General features: G+C 18.8%; 2 protein-coding genes and 2 pseudogenes across 4 annotated transcripts; 2 read left to right on the top strand and 2 right to left on the bottom strand.

Annotated features, from left to right (window-relative positions):
- Positions 1-7,500: 7,500 nt before the first annotated feature.
- On the top strand, positions 7,501-9,432 carry PmUG01_00010300 (PIR protein; the record flags this gene model as incomplete). Its single annotated transcript, XM_029008830.1, has 3 exons — positions 7,501-7,509; positions 7,872-9,143; positions 9,268-9,432. The coding sequence occupies 3 exons, from the start codon at positions 7,501-7,503 to the stop codon at positions 9,430-9,432; spliced, it is 1,446 nt and encodes a 481-aa protein (XP_028858932.1).
- An 882-nt stretch (positions 9,433-10,314) lies between these two features.
- PmUG01_00010250 lies at positions 10,315-11,284 on the top strand (annotated as a pseudogene). Its single transcript has 2 exons — positions 10,315-10,404; positions 10,508-11,284. Coding segments are annotated over exons 1-2 (867 nt in total).
- A 3,950-nt stretch (positions 11,285-15,234) lies between these two features.
- PmUG01_00010200 (fam-m protein) lies at positions 15,235-16,130 on the bottom strand (the record flags this gene model as incomplete). The annotated part of the gene is made up of 2 exons (XM_029008819.1): positions 15,235-15,912; positions 16,044-16,130. 2 exons carry the CDS (start codon positions 16,128-16,130, stop codon positions 15,235-15,237), a joined length of 765 nt encoding a protein of 254 aa, XP_028858931.1.
- A 3,291-nt stretch (positions 16,131-19,421) lies between these two features.
- PmUG01_00010100 lies at positions 19,422-20,417 on the bottom strand (annotated as a pseudogene). The gene is made up of 2 exons: positions 20,334-20,417; positions 19,422-20,210 (listed from the first exon to the last, which is right to left on the bottom strand). Coding segments are annotated over exons 1-2 (873 nt in total).
- Positions 20,418-24,488: the final 4,071 nt, after the last annotated feature.

The raw sequence follows: 24,488 nt of genomic DNA, 5'->3' as shown, positions 1-24,488 counted from the left end.
TAACACATATTAAAAATATAATTATTAAATATTTTTTCTTCATTTTCTAATAACAGTTTAGTATATTTTACATTTTATACCTTTTAAAAAATTATTAAATAATTAAAAAAAAATAAATTATTGCATAGCATATAATAATATACAATGCACGGAAAAAAAAAAAAAATACAAAATTTTTTTTATAGCACCAATTATAATCTAACATGCATTATATACCTACAATATGATGAACGTTTATATATTAAATAAATAATTCTATTATAAAATTTAATACGCAAACAAAATTTTGATGTTTTAAAAATTTGTATCCAATATAACTCTTTTATATATTCATACCATATTATTACTTAAGGAATGCTAAAGTTTTTATATAATTTAAATAAATGTATTTTATTTTAATACTAAAATAAGATCTAAAATAAGATATATTATATTTTAGAATCAAAAAATTTATATATTTTTTATTTTTCTTTCTTTTTAAAAATTATAAATTTATAAGTTCTTCAGTAATGATCATTTAAAAAAAAAGCATAAAAAAATAAATGCAGCAAAAAAACATCTTTATAAATTATTATAATTAAAAAAAAAAACTTACAATAAAAAAATTATTTTAAATAATATAATTTAGAACACAAAAGGAAATAGATAAAAAATACTAAAATATAATATATAAAATAACATATAATATAATTTAGGAAAATTATTAATGCTTTATATTACTTTTTGACAACTGTATTGAGAAGGTAATAGTACATATATTTTCGATTAATATATAAATAATTAATATTCCAAATCATATATTTGGTGTTAACTCTTGTATAACAAAAATAAATTATATATAGATGAAATATATCTATAAGTGTAGAAATATTTATATTTCATATTATTTGTTGAATATAGTGAATATAGATAATTATAAAAATATAACACTCTAAATGTTTTATAATAACTATATGACAATAAATTGATGTTAACTTGTGTAAGCAAATTAATTTTCTAAAAAATAATATATTAGAAAAATATATGTAAAATCTTTAAATTTTTAGTATGCTGTATAATAGACAATATCCTAATGTATATCACAAAATTAATATAATTATTCTTTCACTTTCAGTTTTCACATTCATATAGTATACATATTTATATATATATTAATATAAATATATTTAAAAAGATTTTTCGCTCTTGACTTTTAAATTATTAAGTATAGTTATTACTTTTCAGCTTTTGTTACTAATCAAATGAAAAAAAATTAAAGCGTTTTTCTATTTGTTTAATATATTAAATGTATTTCTAATACATTAATATAATTTTAAATTTTACTATTTTTAAAGCATCAATAGAGTATATGAATATACACAATAATCCTTTATAAACTTCTGATAAACATAAAAAAAAATAATTTTTATAAATTCCATCTCATTCAATTATCTATTAAAAAATGTATAAGCAAACTACAATTTTAAATATATATTTCAATCGCTTTTATATTTCAAAATATTTCTTAAATTCTTTTTTGTATATATATTCGGTTAGTTATGATCCATTAAATATTACTAGGTCAAACAGAAATCATTTTTTCATATATTACTAATAATTTTATTATCTATTTCTAATATAAATCAAATCTTTCGAATTATAATTTATATATATATTTTCTTAAGTACACTCTGTCTGAGCTTTTTATATTATTATTATTTCTTTAGTGTTTTCTGAAAAAAACATATCTACGAATACCCTTTTTAATTTTTAAGAACATATAACCTACTTTTATTCAATTTTTATATATATAAATTTTTTTTTTTCCACATATATATTTAAAATAGATTTCTTCTTATATCCAAAGTGTTTGTCTATTTTTAGCACCATTTCTAAATGGATATATTGGAAATAGTAAAGAAGAATAAATATAAATATAAGCGTAAAAAGTGAAATAAAACACAAAAATCATATATTCATTATATATTATACACTAATTAAATATACATTCAAAATACTGTTTACATGTTAATTCTTAAATAACATTCCTAAATATCATATTATTCACTTATAACTGACGTTCCTCAAAAAAATGCTGTACTCAACAAAAAATTATATAGAAATATGTAAATTGTATTAAAGTTACCGAAAATTACTGAATAAAAAATTATCAAAAATTAATAATTATTTAAAATCATTTATACCTATATAACAAGTTATAATTGTACAATATAATACATATTCTATATATTGTATGTTCAATACATTTTGACAAAATCATGCATTTAATTCATAAGCTATAATATAACTTCTATATAATAATCATATATTTATAATTACATTTATGTTACTATTTTTATTATTTGTATTTCATATATTCAGTTTGTAAAGCATATAAAAATATAAAATTCAATCGTTTTCCGACTTCATAAAAAGAACAGAATTTGTTATTATAAATACTCCACATTTTTTGTAGTTTATACGACAATAAAAAAACAATATATTTTTAAACACAGAAAGTAGTATTTATTTTTTTAAACTTGAAATATAAAATTTTCATATTATTAAATAAGTCATTTAAAGTAAAAATTATAGAACAATCATATTACTTTAAATACTAAAAAACAATATAAATGAATATGTTTCTCCTTTATACAAAAACAGAATATACAAGTTAAACTTGAAACAAACAAATTAAAATTATTAATTGTTTACATATATATATTTTTTTTATTTTCTTTACTTATTATATATATTTAAGAATAAATCAATTTTTGTAATATGCATAACAATGTTTTGATACATTTGATACGTTTTTTCTAAGTTAGTCCTAATGGTCTTATGTAGAATAATGAGATATCCATATTTTATTTTTTTTAGAATTACTATAAAATATATTTGGAGCTTTCTTTAATATTTTTTCCTCTGTACTTGTTGAATATTATATATACGTTTTTCATTTTTGAAGAGTCTATAACTAAAACATTTTCCAAAAAAATTAAACTAATATACACATTAACAACACAACATATATATATTTAATCTGTTTTACAATTATAAATTTTTATTAAAAATTACATACATATATTTATACATTTAATTTATAAATATAAACAGATGTTATTCTTAGTAGAATAGAAAAATAAAAGAAAAATACAAGCAGTGAATATTCAAATGAAACAACAGTGTAAAAAGAATCCATCGCTATTTTTTCTTTTTATATTAACGTTCTTATTATAATTAATTTAAAATTTCATTCTTTACTTTTTAGAACACCCAGCTTAATAAGTGTAGCTTCAAACATTATTTCTTTGCTTTCAATGGATCTTTAATTTATTCGTACCATTTTTTATAAGACGTTATATGGATAATGTATTATATTACATTTAAAATAATTTTAACATTTTTCTTTACAAATTAAATTTTGTCTCTTAAAACCAGTATGTTATTCCCTTATGCAGTTTCTATATAAATTGTTAATATAAGTAAAGTACTTGAAATTCATATTACAATTATTATTCTTACTATTTTTATTAGTATATTTAATTATATGATCATAATTTTTAAAAAGGTTGATGCAAATATTTCTGTTCATTCTATCCTTTAGTGTTAATGATATTAATGTAAAAGTAATATGATGCATCTTATAAATATTTTAAATTAATATCATTTACTTCCGTAAAAACTTTTCTAGTATCATTTTAATTACCAACTTTTTTTCTATTAATACCAAATGTTTCATTATGATATCGAAAGAGAACTACTAGGAATAAGAGCAACGTGCTAAGAATTTTCCTCTTTATTCGTAATAGATAATTTTTTTAAGTTTGTTGAAACTTTTTTACAAAAATTCTTCATATTTTTGTTAATTATATATAACTTATTACATTTATTATTAATATTACTTATGTTTTGCTGTCACTATCTATTTCATTATATTTTTTATATGAGGACACCCGTATTAATATACCTTCATATAAATTAAAAAAAAAAATAAATTGCATAAATATATAAATGCTTTCGTTTATGAATGAATTTTATTCATTTCACTTTATTAAAAATATAATACATAAATCATAAATCATTTATAATTTTTATAATAACAAATAAAAATTCATTTCTTTCTCTCTTAAATTGTCTATTATACTTAAAAATATGATAAATATACAAAGAATAAACATTGTTACAGAATTACATATATATGTAATTTATAATGGATTTTAATCTGTTGAAATGTTATGCATTTTCCTATACTTATTATAAGCTGAAAATAAATATGTAATAGTAAGAATAGCATATTAAATGTTCTTTAACATATAATTGTAGTAGTACTAGCATTATCTCACAAAATAAGTATTTTAAATAATGATATAAATAAAATAAAAATTAAAAGTGCAATTTCCTTATAAAGTGAACTCATATAAAACACTATATTTCTTTTTAAAATTCTAATTTATTTTGATCATTTCATAAAACACCATTAATAATACATAATGGAACAAATCGTATTTAAGTTATATAATTATAATCTGTATTATGTACTAAAATGTTTAACTATTTATACTATATAATTATTTAAAAAAACATGCAGAAAAATATGTGTTCTGCATACAAAATATAATGATTATATTCATCTAGAAATAAAAACTTTCCATGTTCAAATATATAGAATTATTAATCATTCTATTTAGTTACATTTAGATTTTATAAAAATATATATATATATATATATCATTTTTGACTTATTTTTATTAAAAAATAAAATACGTAATAAACATTCTTATAAATTAGTAAATATAATATAAATTATAGATATCTAATTACAAAGAAAAAATATTTATTAACAAAAAGTAAATAATTATAGTGCTCCTATTTATAAACGAGTATGTATTTTATTATTATAAAAATGTTTTTGCTATATATATTAATTTTAACATAACACTAAATTTGAAATATTAAGTTATTATGTAATTCTATAGTTTCCATTTATTATATGGACTTTCAAATATCAGTATTATATGTATATTAAATATAAATGTGTACTATGAATTATTCAGCATAAAGCAATATTTCAAATTAAACCAAAGAATTCTCCTTTAAAACACTATAAATAATGATGACGAATTTTTTTCCTTATATTTCCTACATCATAAAAATATGTTGCGAATTATATTTAAAACATAATGAAACAATTTATGCAAAACATGTATTACGTTTTAAAATAAAATATATATCAATTACTTTTATTTTCATTGATGAAATAATAATAATAATAAATTATTTTATTATATTTTTTAATTATATATTTTCGCATATTTTATTCATTTCTGTTACACGTTATATTAATAACATTAAATGATATTTATGCCAGTCAAAAAATAATCAAATAAATTTTTTAAATTAATAATATTTTTTTTAACTATGTTTCTTCTGAAAAAATACCAAAACACAATTAACAATAAATAATGTATATACGATTAGAATTGTTTTTTGTATCTTTTTAACTGTTATCGCAACTACAATGAATAGTTAAATATATTTTTTATGAAATATTCAGAATTACATTTATTATAAATATTATTATGTTCATATTCGAATTCAAGAATACAATATAAAAAAAAAAAAAGAAAAAAAAAGTATCAATATGTGTACTAACCAGCTAATTTTACAAGCATATATTATGAAAAAAAATTGAACATATAAGTGTGGATCACCGAAAAATTACACAAATTATAAAAAGAATTAAAAGAATTATAATATTATAATAGGGGTTATAATTAAAATTAGAAAATAATATTGTTAAAAGATATTAAATAATTAATTCAAATTTTATATAAAAAACATAATTAAAAATGAAATATTTACTAAGATAAATAAAAAAATGTTTTTAGTGAAAATGAATAATAAAAGAATTAAAATGTGATACTAGTACAATTTGGACTGTATGATTATCAGTTAAGTGATTTATAATAATACTATTAATGAAATTACTTAAATAATGGTCGAAAAATACAAAAATCATTATCTTAATCGAATATACCTTATAAATTAAAAGTAATATAAATGAAAATATAACGCACTATACCTAAAAATGTATGCATAATATAATTAATATTACTATTTGATACATATAATATATTAATTACAGTTTGTTTTACTTATATCACAATATTTAATTAGAAATCATTTATTTGTAAACTTTCATAATATTCTTACTATCAGTATTATAACAAAATAAACAGTAAAACATAATATTTTTAAGCAAAAAGAAAAATGTAATATAAATAAAAAAAAAAAAAAAAATTAGATAAAATTATATATACATTATAATGTTAGTTATTTTGAAAAAACAAATAAAGTCATTATGTCATACATAAAACTCCTAGAAAAGAGAAATTCATTCAGTTTACATATATAATACTGATGGTATCTTATACCATATTTTTATTCCAAAATATTTTATGATATTATGTGATGACTTTATGGAACATATCCTATTAGAATGCACACAAAATTAACATTTTCTATTGCAGAAAATTACCTACAAAAAAATGAAAAATAAATTTTATTAAAATTCTATTATATTTTTAGATAAATATATTTTTAAGTAATAGAATATGTATAAATAAGATAACATAAAAATGATGTGAATATCATAGTAGCATAATAATTCCTTTCATAATTATTTTATATCCTGAACATAATAAAAACAATATTTGGTATATTTTAAATCTCTAATCTATATTATATCAGTTCATTTTAATATTATTATAAAATGTTATTTATATTATAATGAAAATAAGTGTTAAACCTTACTTTTTTTAATAATATTTTTTTAATTCATAATTTAATGTAATATTTTTTTCTTTATGATCATATTTTTAATATGTTGCATACATAAAAATCAATATGTTATTTAAGGATAAAAATAATGCAAAGAAAAAGAAAAATTAAAATAATATTTTGCATAGTCCATAAAAATTCAAGTAACGATTTTATTATAATAAATTCATGCGTAATTCTTCAAGTAGCACAATTGCAATTGTTAAATCTTTTCTAGAAATAATTATTTTTTATATAATTAAAAACCAATTTTTTTTATGATTAATATATATATTCTTACATATTATTTCTGTCGCATTTATATAAAAAAAATGTTATCTATTTATTCAGAAAATTTTCTTAAAAAAAATTATATAATACAAAAACATCCGGATGAGTTTCTACAAAATAATTAAAGTAAAATAGTACTAAACGTAAAATCTATATAATTATTTATACCATAGATATAGTTATTATGAGGAAATTTATATATAGACAATATATTAAAAAGACAAAATGGATAAATACAAATATTAAAAAACTAAAATAATCAAAGTATTTTTTATTATGTTACATATAAATAGTATAAATAAAATATTTACAAATAATATATTCACTTTTAATACTATAGTTTTTACATTAAATTTATAAACTCATTCATTTTATTTGTTTGAAAATTAAAAATTAATATTTTATTAAATGTCACAGGTGTTATGGAATATTAATCCTTAACCAGAATTATAGGATATCTCCTGCTAACAAATATTTATTTATTTTTGAAAATTCACAAAAAAAAATCATAATATATATCATTAATTTTTATGCCTTTATTTTTTATATATGGCTAAATGAATATATAATGTGCTGACATTTTCTTGTATTTTATAGTTTTCAAAAAAAAAATGTCAGTTTCTAGTGATAACGAATGGGTATATATTAATTTTTATATAAAAACATAATTAATATCTTATAATTTAAGTACTGAATGCCACTGAAACACATTTAGAAACACTTCTATAATAAAAAATTATAAATTTACATCTAATTCATTATCCCCACTTAATTTGTAGGATAAAATTTTAGAAGGGTCTTTTTCATATAATATATACAAAGAATTAGATAATGATGTTGAAGAAAAGAATTATGATGATTACTGTACTGTATTCAATAATGATGAAGATAATACTGAAAAAAAGTGTTACGATCTTTGTAAAAGAATATCAAGAAATACACATATTTTATCTAATTATGTTAATACAAATAATTTTACAACTCTCTGTTCACATTATAGATACTGGACATATTATAATATAAAAAAAATTTTAGGAGATGATACAAATGATAATAATGCCAAACCAATAATTACTAAATTTAAACAGGTTCTAGATAATATTAGAAAGATCTCTAATGCGTTTTATTGCCAATATGAGTTTAATGATGATATTATAAAAAAACTAAACGATATGAAAGAACAAAAATATTTGTATGATTATTTTCAAAATTATGACAGTATTAAAACATCTGACACATGTGAAGTTGTTACACCTGAAAAATATGAAAAATACCTTAATTATATTATTACATTATATAATAAGCGTAAAGAGGAGGATGTATGTTGCTCTGGTCCATTCTTGATAGACTGCGAAGACTATTTTAAATGCGATGACGAATTTGATCCTAATATGCTGTTGTCTACATTAAAATCTAACAGACAAAAAAAATGCGATAACTTGATAAAAACTCTTCCAACTTTAACATCCGGCGTTACATCACGTTCAGGGAGTTCCCTAACAAATATTACAGGTTCAATTTATTATTTCAAGTGTACAGATATACCAAATGGTAACATTACACATAGCCAACAAAAAGGTGGAAGACTTAGGTGTCATAGATTTAGTACATCTGATAGATCGCATAATAATCTAATATCGCCTTCTCTTCAACCTCCTTTTGTGCAAGTTCCTTTTACGATTTCTGGACAAAGAGGATTTTCTTTATCTGCAGAATTACCACGTGAGAGCCTAGAATTAAACGAACATTTAAAAAAACAATATATGTTATCCTCTTCACACACACTAGATCTAACTCAAGATAAGAGTGATGATAAAAATGCTCCTTGCAAAAATACACTATTAGTAAGAGATGTATCAGGACTATGCAGAGAGCCCGATGTTCGCGAAACTCAAACTATTGGAGTAAAATTGAACACATATGCTCCAAGAAGAAAAATAAAAATCAAACTAAATCATAATTCTAACATGTTCGAAAACAATTTTTTTCGCGTTGGAATCGCACTTACTGTGATAGTTGGAATAATATTCACTATTTTCCTTTTTTATAAAGTAAATGAATGTTTTTCAATAAAATCAAAAAATATATTAATTTACTATTTTTTATTTCCATAAAATTTCATAATTATAATATAAATATATTCTGCATGTTTTGTATTGTTCACTTTTATAATAGTTTACTCCTTTTGGAAAATGTTTTCATAAAAAAGTATCAAGGAAAAAAAGAATTGACGATTATTATGATGATCCCTATATGCGGCAGTTTATTATCCGCGCTCCAAAATATGGAAGAAGAAAAACAGGGAATAGAGGATTACAATTCTCTTATTATTCTAGGTAAAATATTGTTTAATGACTTCAAATAAAATGAAAAACGATTTAATAAATTCATACTGAGTAGTGGACATAAGCCGGTGATACTCGCACTTACACTTAGTAAGAGAAAAAATTAAAAAAAATGAAATATATTCAAATAATACATAAAATAAATCTACTAAGCATACAATAAGTTAAGAATTTTCCAACCATAGTAATTATATATAATTACAACTCTGTAGTAGGATATATAAACTGAAAAAAAAATTAAATACACAAAATTTGTATATAACATGATACACATAAAAATGTACGATAATACATATAGTTAACAAAAATATAGTAAATATTGCCTCACATATAATAATTCAAAAGGAAATTATATAACACATGTTAAATAAAGTAATATATATATTAGTAAAATTTGAAAATATAAAATGTATTTTTACATATAAACGCAAATGCAAAAATTATTATGCTATATTTAACTATATAAAAAACTCATTTTAAAAGAAAAGTAAAATATTAAAAAACAACTACTTACATACATATCAAGAAAATTTAATAATCAATAAAAACAAAAATTTTTCTAATCTAAGGAAAAACAAAGATATCTTTGTTAAATTTACATGGAAATATTTTATTAAAGAAAATAACTATTTTTAGGAATTATGTTAGTATTTTTAAATTTCTTTATATACACAATTTTTTATTTAAAGTTAATAAATAAAATTCATTAATTTATTTTATTATTTCTTTTTATATAATAATTTAAATATATCTTATAAATAGTTTTCTATAGTTCCGTGTTATTTTTATACGTTTTATTTTAGAGCGTATGCTTTTGTAATATAATATATTTTATTGAAAAATATATATTATAAAATAAAACTATATATTATTAAAGATGAAGGCAATATTCCTTTTTGTATCAGTTTCTTCTGTTATATTTAAATTATATTCCGCAACTGAAAATGGCAATGGTTACTTTAGGGGGGTAGAATAAAATATTTTAAATAAATAAATTTAGGTTTTAGTTAATTATATTTAAAAACTTTATTACTAAAAAAAATATGCTTTTTTTTTAATATTTTATTTAGATTTTTACTGCAAAAACAAAGCATCCACTTTGTAAACCTTATAATGATTCTGCATATATACCAAAATTCTATTTAAAACAAAAGATATGAGGATTTAGAAAATTAGTATAAAATAAAAATGATAAATGGAAATTATGGTTAAAGAAACAGAAAAAAGAAATGATAAAAGATTTTAATCAGGAAAAGGATGCTTGGTTTAGTAACAGAAAGGATAAATTGAATAATTTTTTTTTTTACAGCTTCGAGGAAAAATGGTTATGTTATTGTATGTGAGAAGATTTTCAATCAAATCTTTATGATGTATTCTCTAATTGGATTGACGATGAATGGATGGAATGGTTTAAACCACATGTATTAGATTATATACCATCAGATTTTGAAAGGTTGTTCAATGAAAATATGTCCTTCTAAAATAAAATTGTAACATTTAAATTAATGAATTAAAATGAAAAGAAGAAATACAAATGGGATTCATTTATGTATAGGTTATACGAATTTAATTGCTGGACACGCTGGTTTAAAAAATTATTATTTACAGATCCAGATATTTATATAAAAGTTGCAGCTTATCGACAATGGTACCAAAAAATAAGAAATGAAGAGTATTCCTGAAATCTTTTAACTAAGCATATTAATAAAAAAAAATATGTAAATTCTGCAATCGCATGAATACAGTGCTCTACACAAACTATGGAATCCTATAATAATAGGTTAATATCCTTTTATATAAATTGTATAGAAAATAAACAGTGGAATGTATGGCTTAAAATAAATTGAAGTAGACTAGTGAATAAAAATAATAAATATTACAGTAAAATGAACAGAGATAAATGACAAATTTTTCATCTATTTAATTCCCAAGGTATATATTTCATCATATATAAATGGAGACTAGAAGACTGAAAAAATATGTATAGTAAAAAACATATAAAATAGAGATAAATAAGTTAATCTTTTTCCTTATATAGCCATGTGAAATGAATATATTATATTTTTCTTAAAAAAGGAAGATGGCTGTTAGAAAAAAAAAAAAAAAAAAAATACAATAGAAGTGAAGCTGGATAACTGAAAAGAAGAATTGAATAGTGTTTACATTTGAAAATTCACATTAACTAAAAACATAGAGTAATTATATATTTGTGACTGTAATTTTCCATTCACATATAAAAAATAACAATTTGCTTTTAAATTTATATGCATATATTGCATTTGTATTTAAATAGTGTTTGTTCTTATATATTACTTTATGTTCTTGAATTTTCTCATTATATGAAAAATATTATATTTTAGAAATGTACTTTTGCTTTTTTCATGCAATTTATAAAAATAATTTTTCATTTTAAAACATATATACTATCATGTATTTATATTAGAAATATATTTCCTAGTTAATACTACATTCATTTCCTTATATCATAATATTACTTCTATAATTAGGATGTCTAATTTTATTAAGGGTTTTTCTTTATATTTAAATTTATTAGTCAGAATATAAACAATTCATTCCTTAATTCAAATTACTAAATAATTATAAAATTCCTCAGAATAAATTGTTTTAACTCTTCAATATTACAAAATAAATTAGTACAAAGTATACAATTTTGCATCATGTAACATGAGTGCATTTGTTTATTTTGTAACTGTATAGATATAAAATTACCCTTATTTTATTGGATTAAGATATATTATATATATACTAGTTAAAGAAGCATTAATTTTTCATTTTTAATCATAATGTTTAACATTACCCCATTTGATAATCTGATGCAAGTATATATGTATGTATTGTACTATTCTATTTGATATAAAATGAACGGATAACACTCTATATGCGTAATCGTTAATATAATGGAATAAAATTACGAAATATTTTCTAATTCTTTTTTATATTTATTTTATTTTTTATTTTTTTGGAAGATGGTTTTCAAATATATTTCTTTTTTTTTTCCTTATACAATTGTACTCCATATATTATCTAAAATTTTATTATTTCTGCTTTTTTTTTGTTTCTTCTAAATATTACTTTAAAAATTTTTTTCACTCTATCACCTCTTTACATACAAATATATATCCTTTTTTTTGTTTAATTTTTAATAATAAAAAATAAAAGGCACTAATTTTCCTTTTTTTTGGCATTATCAACATATATTGTAACTCAATATTCAATATTAACGAAAAGTGAAAAATAATATAATTTAATATATATAGAAATATGTTAGTAGACAAAACATATATATTTTGAGTTCACTTATATACATGTCAAATATTAAGAATATAATACGTGCGATAGATAGTGTTCTATGAGAATGGCCCACAATGATAACTTTTATATATTCGTATTGAAAAATTGACTGATATCTTAAAAACAATTCACAGAAAAGCGAAACAATGGAAAAATTAGTAGATAATTTACAAAATTCCTATATACTTCAATATTTCAAGAGTACAAAAAGAAGTAAAAATGGATAAACTCTTTTATTTAATTAATAGTTGTATTCCTTTGTTAAGAAAAGGAAAAATAATAAACAATGGAATTTATAGATAAATGAATAAGAAGCTTTAAATTAGAAAAAACATAGAGGTAAATCAAACAAGTGTTATATCTAAGAATAAATATTAAAACATTTATAAAATTTGCCTCTATTTAACTACCAAAGATGTTACGTTTCATGGTTTCATTATTTAGATTTTATGCTTAGGTTTCTGTGCTTATGTTTCAAATTTTACATTATAATTACGCACGGAATAAATACAATAAAACGGAACCTTGAAAATATGTTAATCAGTCGTATTTTTCATTAAGTAGTAATCATAAATGTTCAATACATTAACGTAAGTTAGTATAATTTTAAAAAACTTTTAAATAATTGAATTTATAATAACACTTAAATAAAATCTGCATAATTAGAACTATATATCATAGTTATTTAGTAGACACTAAAATATGCATATAATTCTCACCATAATAATAGAGTAATATAATAATGCTACACAAAGCATATGAAAAAAAAAAAATTAACTAAATTACACAAAAATATAACTTATAAGATATATTATCCATAAAATATATATTATATTATTATTAATTCAGCAATTCTGTTACATTATATATATAATAAATTTAGGATATATTAAACTAATAGCAAAGAAATTATAAGGATATTATATATAATTTTTGAAATATCCAACTCAACATAAATTAATAATATTTATATTAATAGAAAAACATACTTTGGCTATGAAGTATATATGTATCTATTATAAAACTATCATTACAAATGCTTGGATAGATATTCTGTTCTATAAATATTCATCCATTGAAATAATAAATAAAAAAATACAATATATAAACAAAATATAAGTGACCAAATATTTTATGAGTATTAACCCTTAATACTCTTAATATAAACATAAAATATAACATATCTGACTTGTCCATAAGCCCATACATTTTTTGTAAAAAATGTTGTTATACCATTGTTAATTTGAAAACCTTAGTTATATGTTCTCATTCTATTTTCTCTAATTACTAATCAAAATTAGATGTATTATTATTTTAAAATATTAATACAATAAGCATACAATAATACTGTAGCAAATTAACAAAACGATTATATAACTTTGGAACATCTACATACAATAAAACATAACTACTTTTATATTTATTATCAGTAACAAATTATATATATTTTATATACCTCAAATATTCCATCTGATATAAAAATTTTATATTCTCCTAATTTATATTATATTGATAATTATTACATTCTAAATAAATGAAAATATTACCTATAAATATCCGCTTAAAACTAATTCACAAATTTAACTTTTCAGTGATATAAAAAATAAAATAAATATATAATATATTTATATAATATCAATATAATATATATTAAAATAATTTATAAAAAATAGAATCAAAAATACAATCAGGGATTATAATAATGTAATAATTGGTTTTTACTTTTCAATAATTACGAAGTTTCATAATGCAAAAATTATAAAACAACCATAAATTTTTTATATTTAAAAAGAATATTATTTTATTATATATTTATATTTTAATAATTATGTAATAATAAAAACACCAAAAGACTTATAAGAATATTTTTTAGATAAATATATTTTCCTACATACATCTCATATAAAATATTATATAAAATAAATAATAATAACGTTTTTGTGTAAAAATATATCTTTATATATATGTCAATGCAAAATCGCGTGCTCACAATTTTATTATATATTAAACAAAATATATTTATTGTTAATTTAAAAAAAATCACATATTTTCATTAATTACCTTAACAAATAATAATTTTATAAAAAAACAAGTTACAGAATAGAAAACATTAATTGTTAATTAAAATATAATTTGTATGAGATCTATAAAATTATACTATTTATTCATCTCGAATCACAGACATATATTTTTCGCAGAAAACTATTTATATGTACAAGTATAATTATTATAATAAGTATTTTTAGATAAACTTAAATTATATGTTAGAACACTAATAGAAAAAATTTTAAAGGTTCAACTTCAAAGAAATGGGGATCATATATTTATATTCTTGGGTTTTTAAAAGACGTATTATACTCATGTAAATTTTTAATATATTAGAAATTTTATACAAGCTTATTAAGAATATAACTAAATATATTACAAATATTAATTGATATTAAAGACTTAATTATAGTAAGATATACGTTCACTATTATATATTTTACTCGGTAATCAATTTAATTTTATTATATTTTTCATTATTACTTAAGATCTTACAAATTCCTGTTACAAGTAAAATAATTGATATAACTATAAGTACACCAAATAATGTTAAAAATATATAACCATTTGCTGTTTTTTCCCACCCATCCACAAATTCACACATAATTTTCCATAAATTACCAACTTCAAGCGATTTCCATCCATTTTTGAAAAAATCTAATTTTCCTAATAAGGGTATTCCTATTGCAAACAAGTAAAAAATGATAAACATAGCAACTATATATCCATAATTTTTAAATTTTATTTTTTTTAAAGCTACAGCACACATTCTCCTTTTTTTTTCAAGAAAATGTTCATAATCTTTTTTTTTAATCCATTTTTTTTCAAAATGGAAATGTTTTCCATCAAACATTCCATTATTAAAATCAATAACTTCTGTATAGAATTGAGCTTTGCTTAACGAATTTCTATTATATTCCTGTATTTTTCCTTTGACTCCTTTTTCATTATTATACATATTTTTTTTTTCATATTCTCTATTATGTAATATATTTGCTTTAAAATCTGCAACATCTGAAATTTTGTCCCTACTATATTTTGTTAGTAATCTACAATTTCTTGTATCTAATTTTTCACAGGGATAGCAGTTCTTATCCAACAATTTGTTAAAAATGTTCTAAAAAAAAAAAAAAATAATAACGTAAATATTTATTATGTAAAGAATAAGTAATTAATACAAAGAAACAATATAAATAAAAATTACATACGAAATGTATGAATAAATATCCTTATATAAAATTATCATACTGCATCATGGTTGAAAAGGCATATCCAAAATAAAAGAATAGACGAAGCTACTTCAATAAATAAGAGTAACTCATTTTTCTGTTCCATGATTTAGTTATATAATAGTCTGATATATTCACTAAGTAAAAATATTAAGAATAATATAATATACTTCTAGAGATAATATTGAAAAAAAAAAATTTTTAATTTAATTTTATTATTACTTCGTAAATAATTAAATTTATATAAATATAATACATGTTACCACATCCGTAAATAAATATAACTGGAAAAATATATCATATATTTTTATCTTAGTAAATTTCAAAAAAAAAATATGATTCATTAAAATAAATAATATTAATTCATTCATAAGTATTCAAAATATACAATTATTTAATGTAGTGCACTACGTAACTAATTTTTCCTTAAATCTTTTAAGAGTAAACTAATAGAAAAATATGCTATATATTATTACGTTGATAGAGTTCTTATACAATAGAGAATATAGATAATATTTATATATGTATATTATATTTTTTTACATATTAAAACAATAATTGATAATTTTGAGGATGATATCTTATTAATAATTATAACTCTACGATAATTATATATTGGGATAATTTGTTGTATTTTTCTTAGATAATACTAGTTATTATAACAATATAATAATAGCAATAATTGTAGTAATAAACAAATATAGCAATATTCTGTATAAAATTTTTTATTAAATTATTTATAACGCCTTCATTAGTTACTACTTGAGCTCATGTGTTCCTTTATTATATATAATTTTTCCAAAAAATTAAGTTCATATTATTCCATCTAATCCATTAAGATACATATATTTAAAGGTAAATAAAGACAAAAAAAATTTTTATTCATTATAATATTTTAAAATATTATGTTCATTTAAGTTATATTAACCCCCATTTTTTCTAAATGAAACGTTTAATATATATAGATTTAATTTTTTTTATATTTTTTTAATTAAATATATGTATTTATAACATATATTAACATAATAGAAAATAAAAGACAAAAAATGGAAATTAGGTGTAAATTTAATATATAAATATTATATGTAATTGTGTTCATTTTAAAATATTTCAAATAAAATATATTTACAAATAAGTTTTTTCAGTTTATAATATATATACAAAAAATAAGAAAAGATGATAGAATTATTTACTGAAATATATGATATAGTAAATTCTATGTTGAGAGTTTTAAAACTAACATATCATATTTTTATTTATTCTTTTACAAATAAATAATGTCAGTAATTTAATTTAGGGATATAATTTAAAAAATGAACATACATAAATATTGTTTCGTTAAAAATTTCATTACGAGTTAGGATGTTTTGTGTTTATATATTTCCCTTTCTTAATTATTATATAAGAGAATCTAATACGTATATAAATGTTATCTAGAAAAAATATTATTGTAATCATCAATTATTAAACTATTTTTTTTTTTTTTCTAAAATATTACTATTCAATTGAAACAATTAAGATATTATAAAAAAGTAAAAAAATTAAAGTTAAAGTTCTACATATATATTTTAAAGAAACAGCTTATGAACAACATGATTATTTTACTTTCATTGCTTAAAATCATTTGACGAGTTGTTAATTTATAAATGCTCTTAATTTTTTTAATTTTGTTGAAACTATAACAATTCTATTAACTCTTTAACTTAGGTTAATATATCCATCTATATTATAAATTAACCAATTTTAATAACTTATAATAATTCATATATAACTTATTAAAAATATATCATATATATAATGAAATCGTGCTAAATATTTATATGTACTAAGAATTTATCATGATTAAAAACGGTCATTGTTTCTACAAATTTTTTCAAAATTATTTCTTATTAATTATTTATATACATATCTAAATTATTATGTTGTTCTAGAATTAAAGTATAGTTTGTAAACAGTTTTTATGCATTAAAATATGTTTAGTTTTATCCTAATTAAATAAATACAAGGTGAATTATGGCTGTATATATATATCTTCCTATTAATTTTGCAATGTTTCTTGCATTCACTGTACAATCGATAACGTTTTCGTTACTGCATTATACTAAATACATCATTTATTTTAATATATTGTTGTTCTAATAAATAATAATTTCAATAATGTACCTAATATAATGAAATTAATTTTTCTTCTTTAAATATAATTTTTTTCTAAATAATAATAAAAATATACTTACATTTACAGCAGAAATTTAATCCATAACTTTTGAATAATATGCATTCTTCTATTATATTTCCTTTAAATGTTACATTTTTCCTCTTATACTCCTAGGAATTATACTTTAACAAATGCTTTACATTTTAATAATAAATTATGTTGATAAAATTTCATGATTTTATTTATGTGCCTTTTATGATATAATGATTTATAATGTTTCTACAATTACATGTATCTATAAAGTTAATCCATTTGTTATACTATATGCTCAAATATTATATAAGTTTATATGAATATATACAAGTAATTGAAAGAAAAAAAATGAACTTTTGTTAATTTTATTATTACAATTAATACTTGTTGCAATAGAACTGTTTATTTCCCTGAACACTGATTTTATATATATAATAATTTTAAACTATAAACGTTTCATATATGTATACTTTTTACATGATTGGATTATATCATATATTGTACTGATAAAAACATTTTTATAGTGATTCATTAATATTAACATGATTCTTTATTTAGTTCATTCAAAATGTTATTTCGCTTGTATTAATACATTTTTCTGTTATAAAACTTACATATATAAAAGGATAAACTTCATAGTTTATTTTAAATAACATTACTTATATATATCAATACAACAATGTATATTCACTTAATTTCATTAAATACAATACAAGACATATATTTACAATATAAAAACAGTAATACAATTTTTATAAATACTCCTATAAATAATAATTTTATTCTCGAGTATGAGAAAAAATAGAAAGTATAATTTCTTATAGTTCAAATATAAATTAAAGAAGGACTTCAATAAAATTATGTGAGTTATCCTATTATATTTTAATTATAACTCATAAACTTATATTTTATATAAAAACCTATTTATGTATACAAATATATATACAATAAAACAAAATATTTAATTAAACTGAAAAAATACATTAAAGTATACATTTAAAAACATGAAAAAATTCAAATCAAAGAAAAATACTAAAAAGATAATATTTTTAGATTACAGTGCACAAAATATAATACTTATAGTTAGGTCCACTCATAAAATTATAAAATTTAAGTAATAACAGGTAAAATTAATAAATACATAACTAAAAATATTATATATGTTCGTTTATGTTAACGAATTCATTGCATAAAAAAATATATAACATTCTATTCATTATATCTTTTCCTAAATTTAATTTTTTCATATTTCTTAACTTTTTTATGGTAATAAATAACCCCTGATATAATTGTGACACCTAATATAATGAAAGGTATGACATATAATAAAAAGTCAAAAAATTGATAAACATAAGTATAACCGTATATAAATTTCACAATATTAGCCCCGTCTGATACTTTATATCTTAATTTATCCCCTGATTTAAATAACCAATTTAAAGGCGAATTCTTCAAAAACGAATGTAAAGAACTGTACCAAAATTTACTAGCGTATAAATTCAATATTTCACACAACCCTTTTACGAGTCCAAAACTATTTGATAGATCTAATATAAACGTTATTAATAAAAATAATAACAATAATAAAGGCAAAACGATCCTTAATGAACATTTTTTACGCATTATTTTTTTGTAAATTTTATTACTAATTGTTCTGTTGTTTCTAAGAAAATCTACGTAATCAAGTTCCTTGAATATTTTTTTTTTCTAAATTGGAATATTTATTTGTTTCAAATATACATGATTTATTTTTTTTATTTTCTTATGGCCTCTTGTACTCATAGATGAACTTCCACATGATTGCTTCTTTTTATATTCGTCCCATTTTTCATTATTATTTATATCTTTTTTATCTTGTACTCCATTTTGTACCTCTTCTTTTAAACATACTGTAGTTGAAAGCTTATCGCGCTTATATTTTGCCATTAGACGATAATTCCTTTTATATAAGTTACTACGATTATTGTAGCTTTCAACTAACGATTTGTTAAATTCACTCTAAAAAAAAATAAAAAAAAGATTATTCATCAAATGTATAAATTCGTACAAAAACAAAAACAAATAAAAATAAAATACGAAAAATAAAACTAGCACACATATCCTTAAATAGTGATATTATACTGTAGAAATATAATGACATATCCAAATTAATAGGTTAGACGTTATAATTTTAATAAATAACAGCGACTTAATTTTTTGTTCCATGATATAAGTATTTAATACGGTAGTAAACTCCGAAATGATATAATTAAGAATAATATAATATACTTTTAATCCTATAGAACTATATTATTCTTATTTAATTTTTTTTCCTTATTATAAAATCATAAAAATTATTGTATAAGTGCAATTTGTTTTATAACAAAGAAAAAAATATATAAGTGCAATAATATATTCTAAAATTGTTATGTTAATACTGTTTATAATGAAGTAAATTTACAAAATATAATATAAAATAAATTCAATTATAAATATTCAAAACATATAAATTATTTATTTAATGTAGTAAGCTAATAAAATAATTATTTTTACTAAATTACAAAATAAAAAAAAAAATCATATATATGATTTTATAATATTTCTAACTATAGAGTACATATAGAATATAGAGAATATAGACAATACATTATTCTCTGCACTGATTGAAGTACTACTGAATTAACTTATATTTTCTTATTAACATTTATAACTTTATAACGTTTATATTATGGAAAAACTTGTTATACTAAGAATAATATTAATTATTATAACAATAAAATAATAAATGAAGAAAACAATATTTTGCACAACTTTTTGTTTTATTTTCTTGTATTATTATAATTGGTTTCTTAATAAATATATACTTTATTTAATGATCTGTGACATATTTATAACAACAAATTTATAGAAAATCGCTTAACTCACTTAACAAGTATATATTTAAAAGGTATATAAAAACTAATCCTTTACCTTATTAATTTAATTGTCCAAGGTTATTGTGTTCAATTAGATATAATTTATATTATTCTATATAAAAGAAAAATTTATAAATTTGTCGACCTTTTTTTATATTACTTTGTATTTTTTTTAGTGTTATATATATATATATATATATATAAGAAGTATAAAAATAAAAAAATAACTATTTATAGTGTAATTTTTTACAAAGTATAATACATAAGAATATTATGGGTAATATAATTTAGTTCTTTAATTATTTCAGTGGTAAAATAAATATGGTTTTTTTGATATCATTATATATTTCACCTATATTTAAGTAATATTTTAGAATAGTTGTTAGCTCCAACAATTATATAAGATAAAAAGTGATGTTAGAAATTCATAATCCCTCATTTAAAAATAATAATTCAAGAATTCTTAAATCGATAATATTCCACTTATAATTTACAATTTAAAGGAAAATTACATTATTATTTATTCATATTTTCATACATGAACAATACAGAAATTTTATTCCAAAAATGATTACATCAAATAGGTTATGAAACATACATTTCGCATAATAAATTTTTTATAAATATGACTTTTTATATATACTTTTAAATAAAAAATACATATAAACACAAAAACAAATATGTTTTTGATTTTATTATATGAAGAGTAACATAATATATTGAAATTTAAACTAATATACAAAAATTTATTTAACAGATCATTCAAATTATCACTTAAAACCATAAAAAATATAAAAAATATAATTTATAAAAATAAAAATCACTTTACTAGATTAATGAAGTAAAATTAACTATGATTTTATATGTTAAATTAAACCATAACATATTTATCATAATGAAAATATGCATGATACATATTATATATATAATTTTTTCTTATGAAGCACACATTTATATTGTAAATATAGAGAAATATCAATTTTACATTTATATGTTTAGAAAAAAAAAATATATATATATATATACAATGCATAAGAGTATTAAATTACGTCAATATAATTCATTATTATAATAAGGATAATTTTGAAACATTTTAAATACTAAAAATATTTAATATATTTTCCTTTACTTTGTATATCTATATGTATTTCTATATATTCAGGGAGCATAAGAATAGAATTATAATTATACAACAGTTGTTTTTAATAAGAATATAATATCATTAAGTACATAGAAAGATTTCATTAGGTTCATGAAAAATATTATTTCAGAAAACAATATATGAAATGTAAATAGGATATAATTTAATTTTCTCATATTCTAATGATTTATTTTAAAATGTTTACCAGTTTATAAATAGCCAATAAATTACAATATAAAGTAATTATCTATATTTAAGTTATACCTTATTAGAGTAAATAATTTTCTTTGTAACACTTAATCTAATAAACAATATATTTAATAACGGAATAAGAAATAAAAAATTAACAAAAATATTATAAATGAAAATATTCCCATATAGTAAATAATAATGAGATACTCATAAATGATGAATAATTTATACTTTTTTTGTGTGTAGTATTGATATATTTTCGGCATTAATATATATAACTAAATCCTCTATATAATTGTTTTTCAAAAACAAAAATATATTTATCACTGCAAATGACTCATATAATAAACTCTCATTTCTTGACTAATTTATTTTATGTAGTATTTGAATTATATTTAACCTTACGCTAACCTTTTCAACCATAAGCCCATTTAACATAATCATCTTCATTCTCTTTATCATTTATCCAAATTGATATAATATATCTTTAATAGTATATTATTTGTACCTTACTCATTTTCTGATAATAATATGTCAGTTGTTCAGTTTAAGGTTCGATCCTTTCTGCTCTAATTATCTAAAGATTTACCTAAGGTACACTACAATGAAAAAAATTATATTTTTATTATTTATGATATGATAAATTTACTTACGTATAACGAATATTTACTTATAAGTATATTTTAGGTGAGTTATCAAAAAATATAAGGCAAATTTTTATCTATACTATCATTACACCTCATAATATAAATTCGAACAACTCCAAATAAAAAATAGAGGTAAGGATTATTTGTCTTTTTTCATATTAGTATAATTTAATGCTACAATATATTTAATTAAGGAAAATAATAATAGTTTATCTACAAAATAGCGATAAATACGTATATTTTTTTACATTGTTATATTATATTTTAAAAAAGCACAAAATTACATAAATAAAGTAAAAATATAGAGTATAAAAAGGCAAACATAATTTTAAATACATTTTTGTAAATATATTCAAAAACGTTATAAAAAAGAACCATAAAATAAATCATTTTTTTTAAATCTAATATAATTCATAAATGCTCAAAAAAAAAAAAAAAATATACATATATATATATATTAATGGTCTAACAGGACAATTCTAAATTTTTATTAGCAGTAATTTCCATAAGACAATTAAAATAAAATAACTATTTTAGTTCATATGAATTTTATTTCATAATTAAAATAAAAAAAATACATGCGCTGAGAATACGTACATTAGCTTATACTAGGAATATATTCATTTATTTTGTTCATTACCATCCTAAGAATACGCTTACTTTATTGTATAGTTTATACCTTAAAATAATCATCTTATAATTGCAAAACATTTATTGCTGCATAGCATACAATAGTATTAATACTACTGAACGGAAACAAAAAATGACAAAATTTTAAAGGGCATATATTTAACATAGCATGTAATATAAACCTACCTTATTCAGAGAATTTATATTGTAATTATATAAAAATTATACTCAAGGATTTAGTTTACATACAAACTTTTCTGTTTTAAAAAATATTTTCCATTATAACACTTTTATATGTTTGTTCCATATTATTATAAATGCATATTATAACTGTTATATAATTTAAAATAATGCATTTTATTTATCATCACTAAAGTAAAATTTATTAAATCTAAGAATTAAATAATTTATATTTATTTATAATGTTATTTTTTAAATAAAAAAATATTAATTTATAGGTTCTATAGAAGTGAAAAAATTAAAAAAGAAAAATGTAATAAAATAACACTTTTACTAAATAGGTTGCTTAAAAATTAATTCCATTAAAAAATCATTGTAAAAAAATAATAACCTTAAGAAATACAATGAAATAAGATATAAAAAAATATACAATAAAATTTAGAAAAATATTTAATGCATTTCTTCAAATTTTGACATTTTTACGGAGGAGATAAAAACTTATCTATTTTCTATTTATTTAATAATAAATATTACCCATAATCTTATATTAAACTACATATATTAACATAAAATAAATTAGATGTTTTGTAAA

Source organism: Plasmodium malariae (genome assembly GCF_900090045.1).
Source record: "Plasmodium malariae genome assembly, contig: PmUG01_00_1, whole genome shotgun sequence".
Lineage (NCBI taxonomy): Eukaryota > Apicomplexa > Aconoidasida > Haemosporida > Plasmodiidae > Plasmodium > Plasmodium malariae.
The sequence above is the reverse complement of the archived record's forward strand: the minus strand, read 5'-3'. Positions and strand labels throughout refer to the sequence as shown.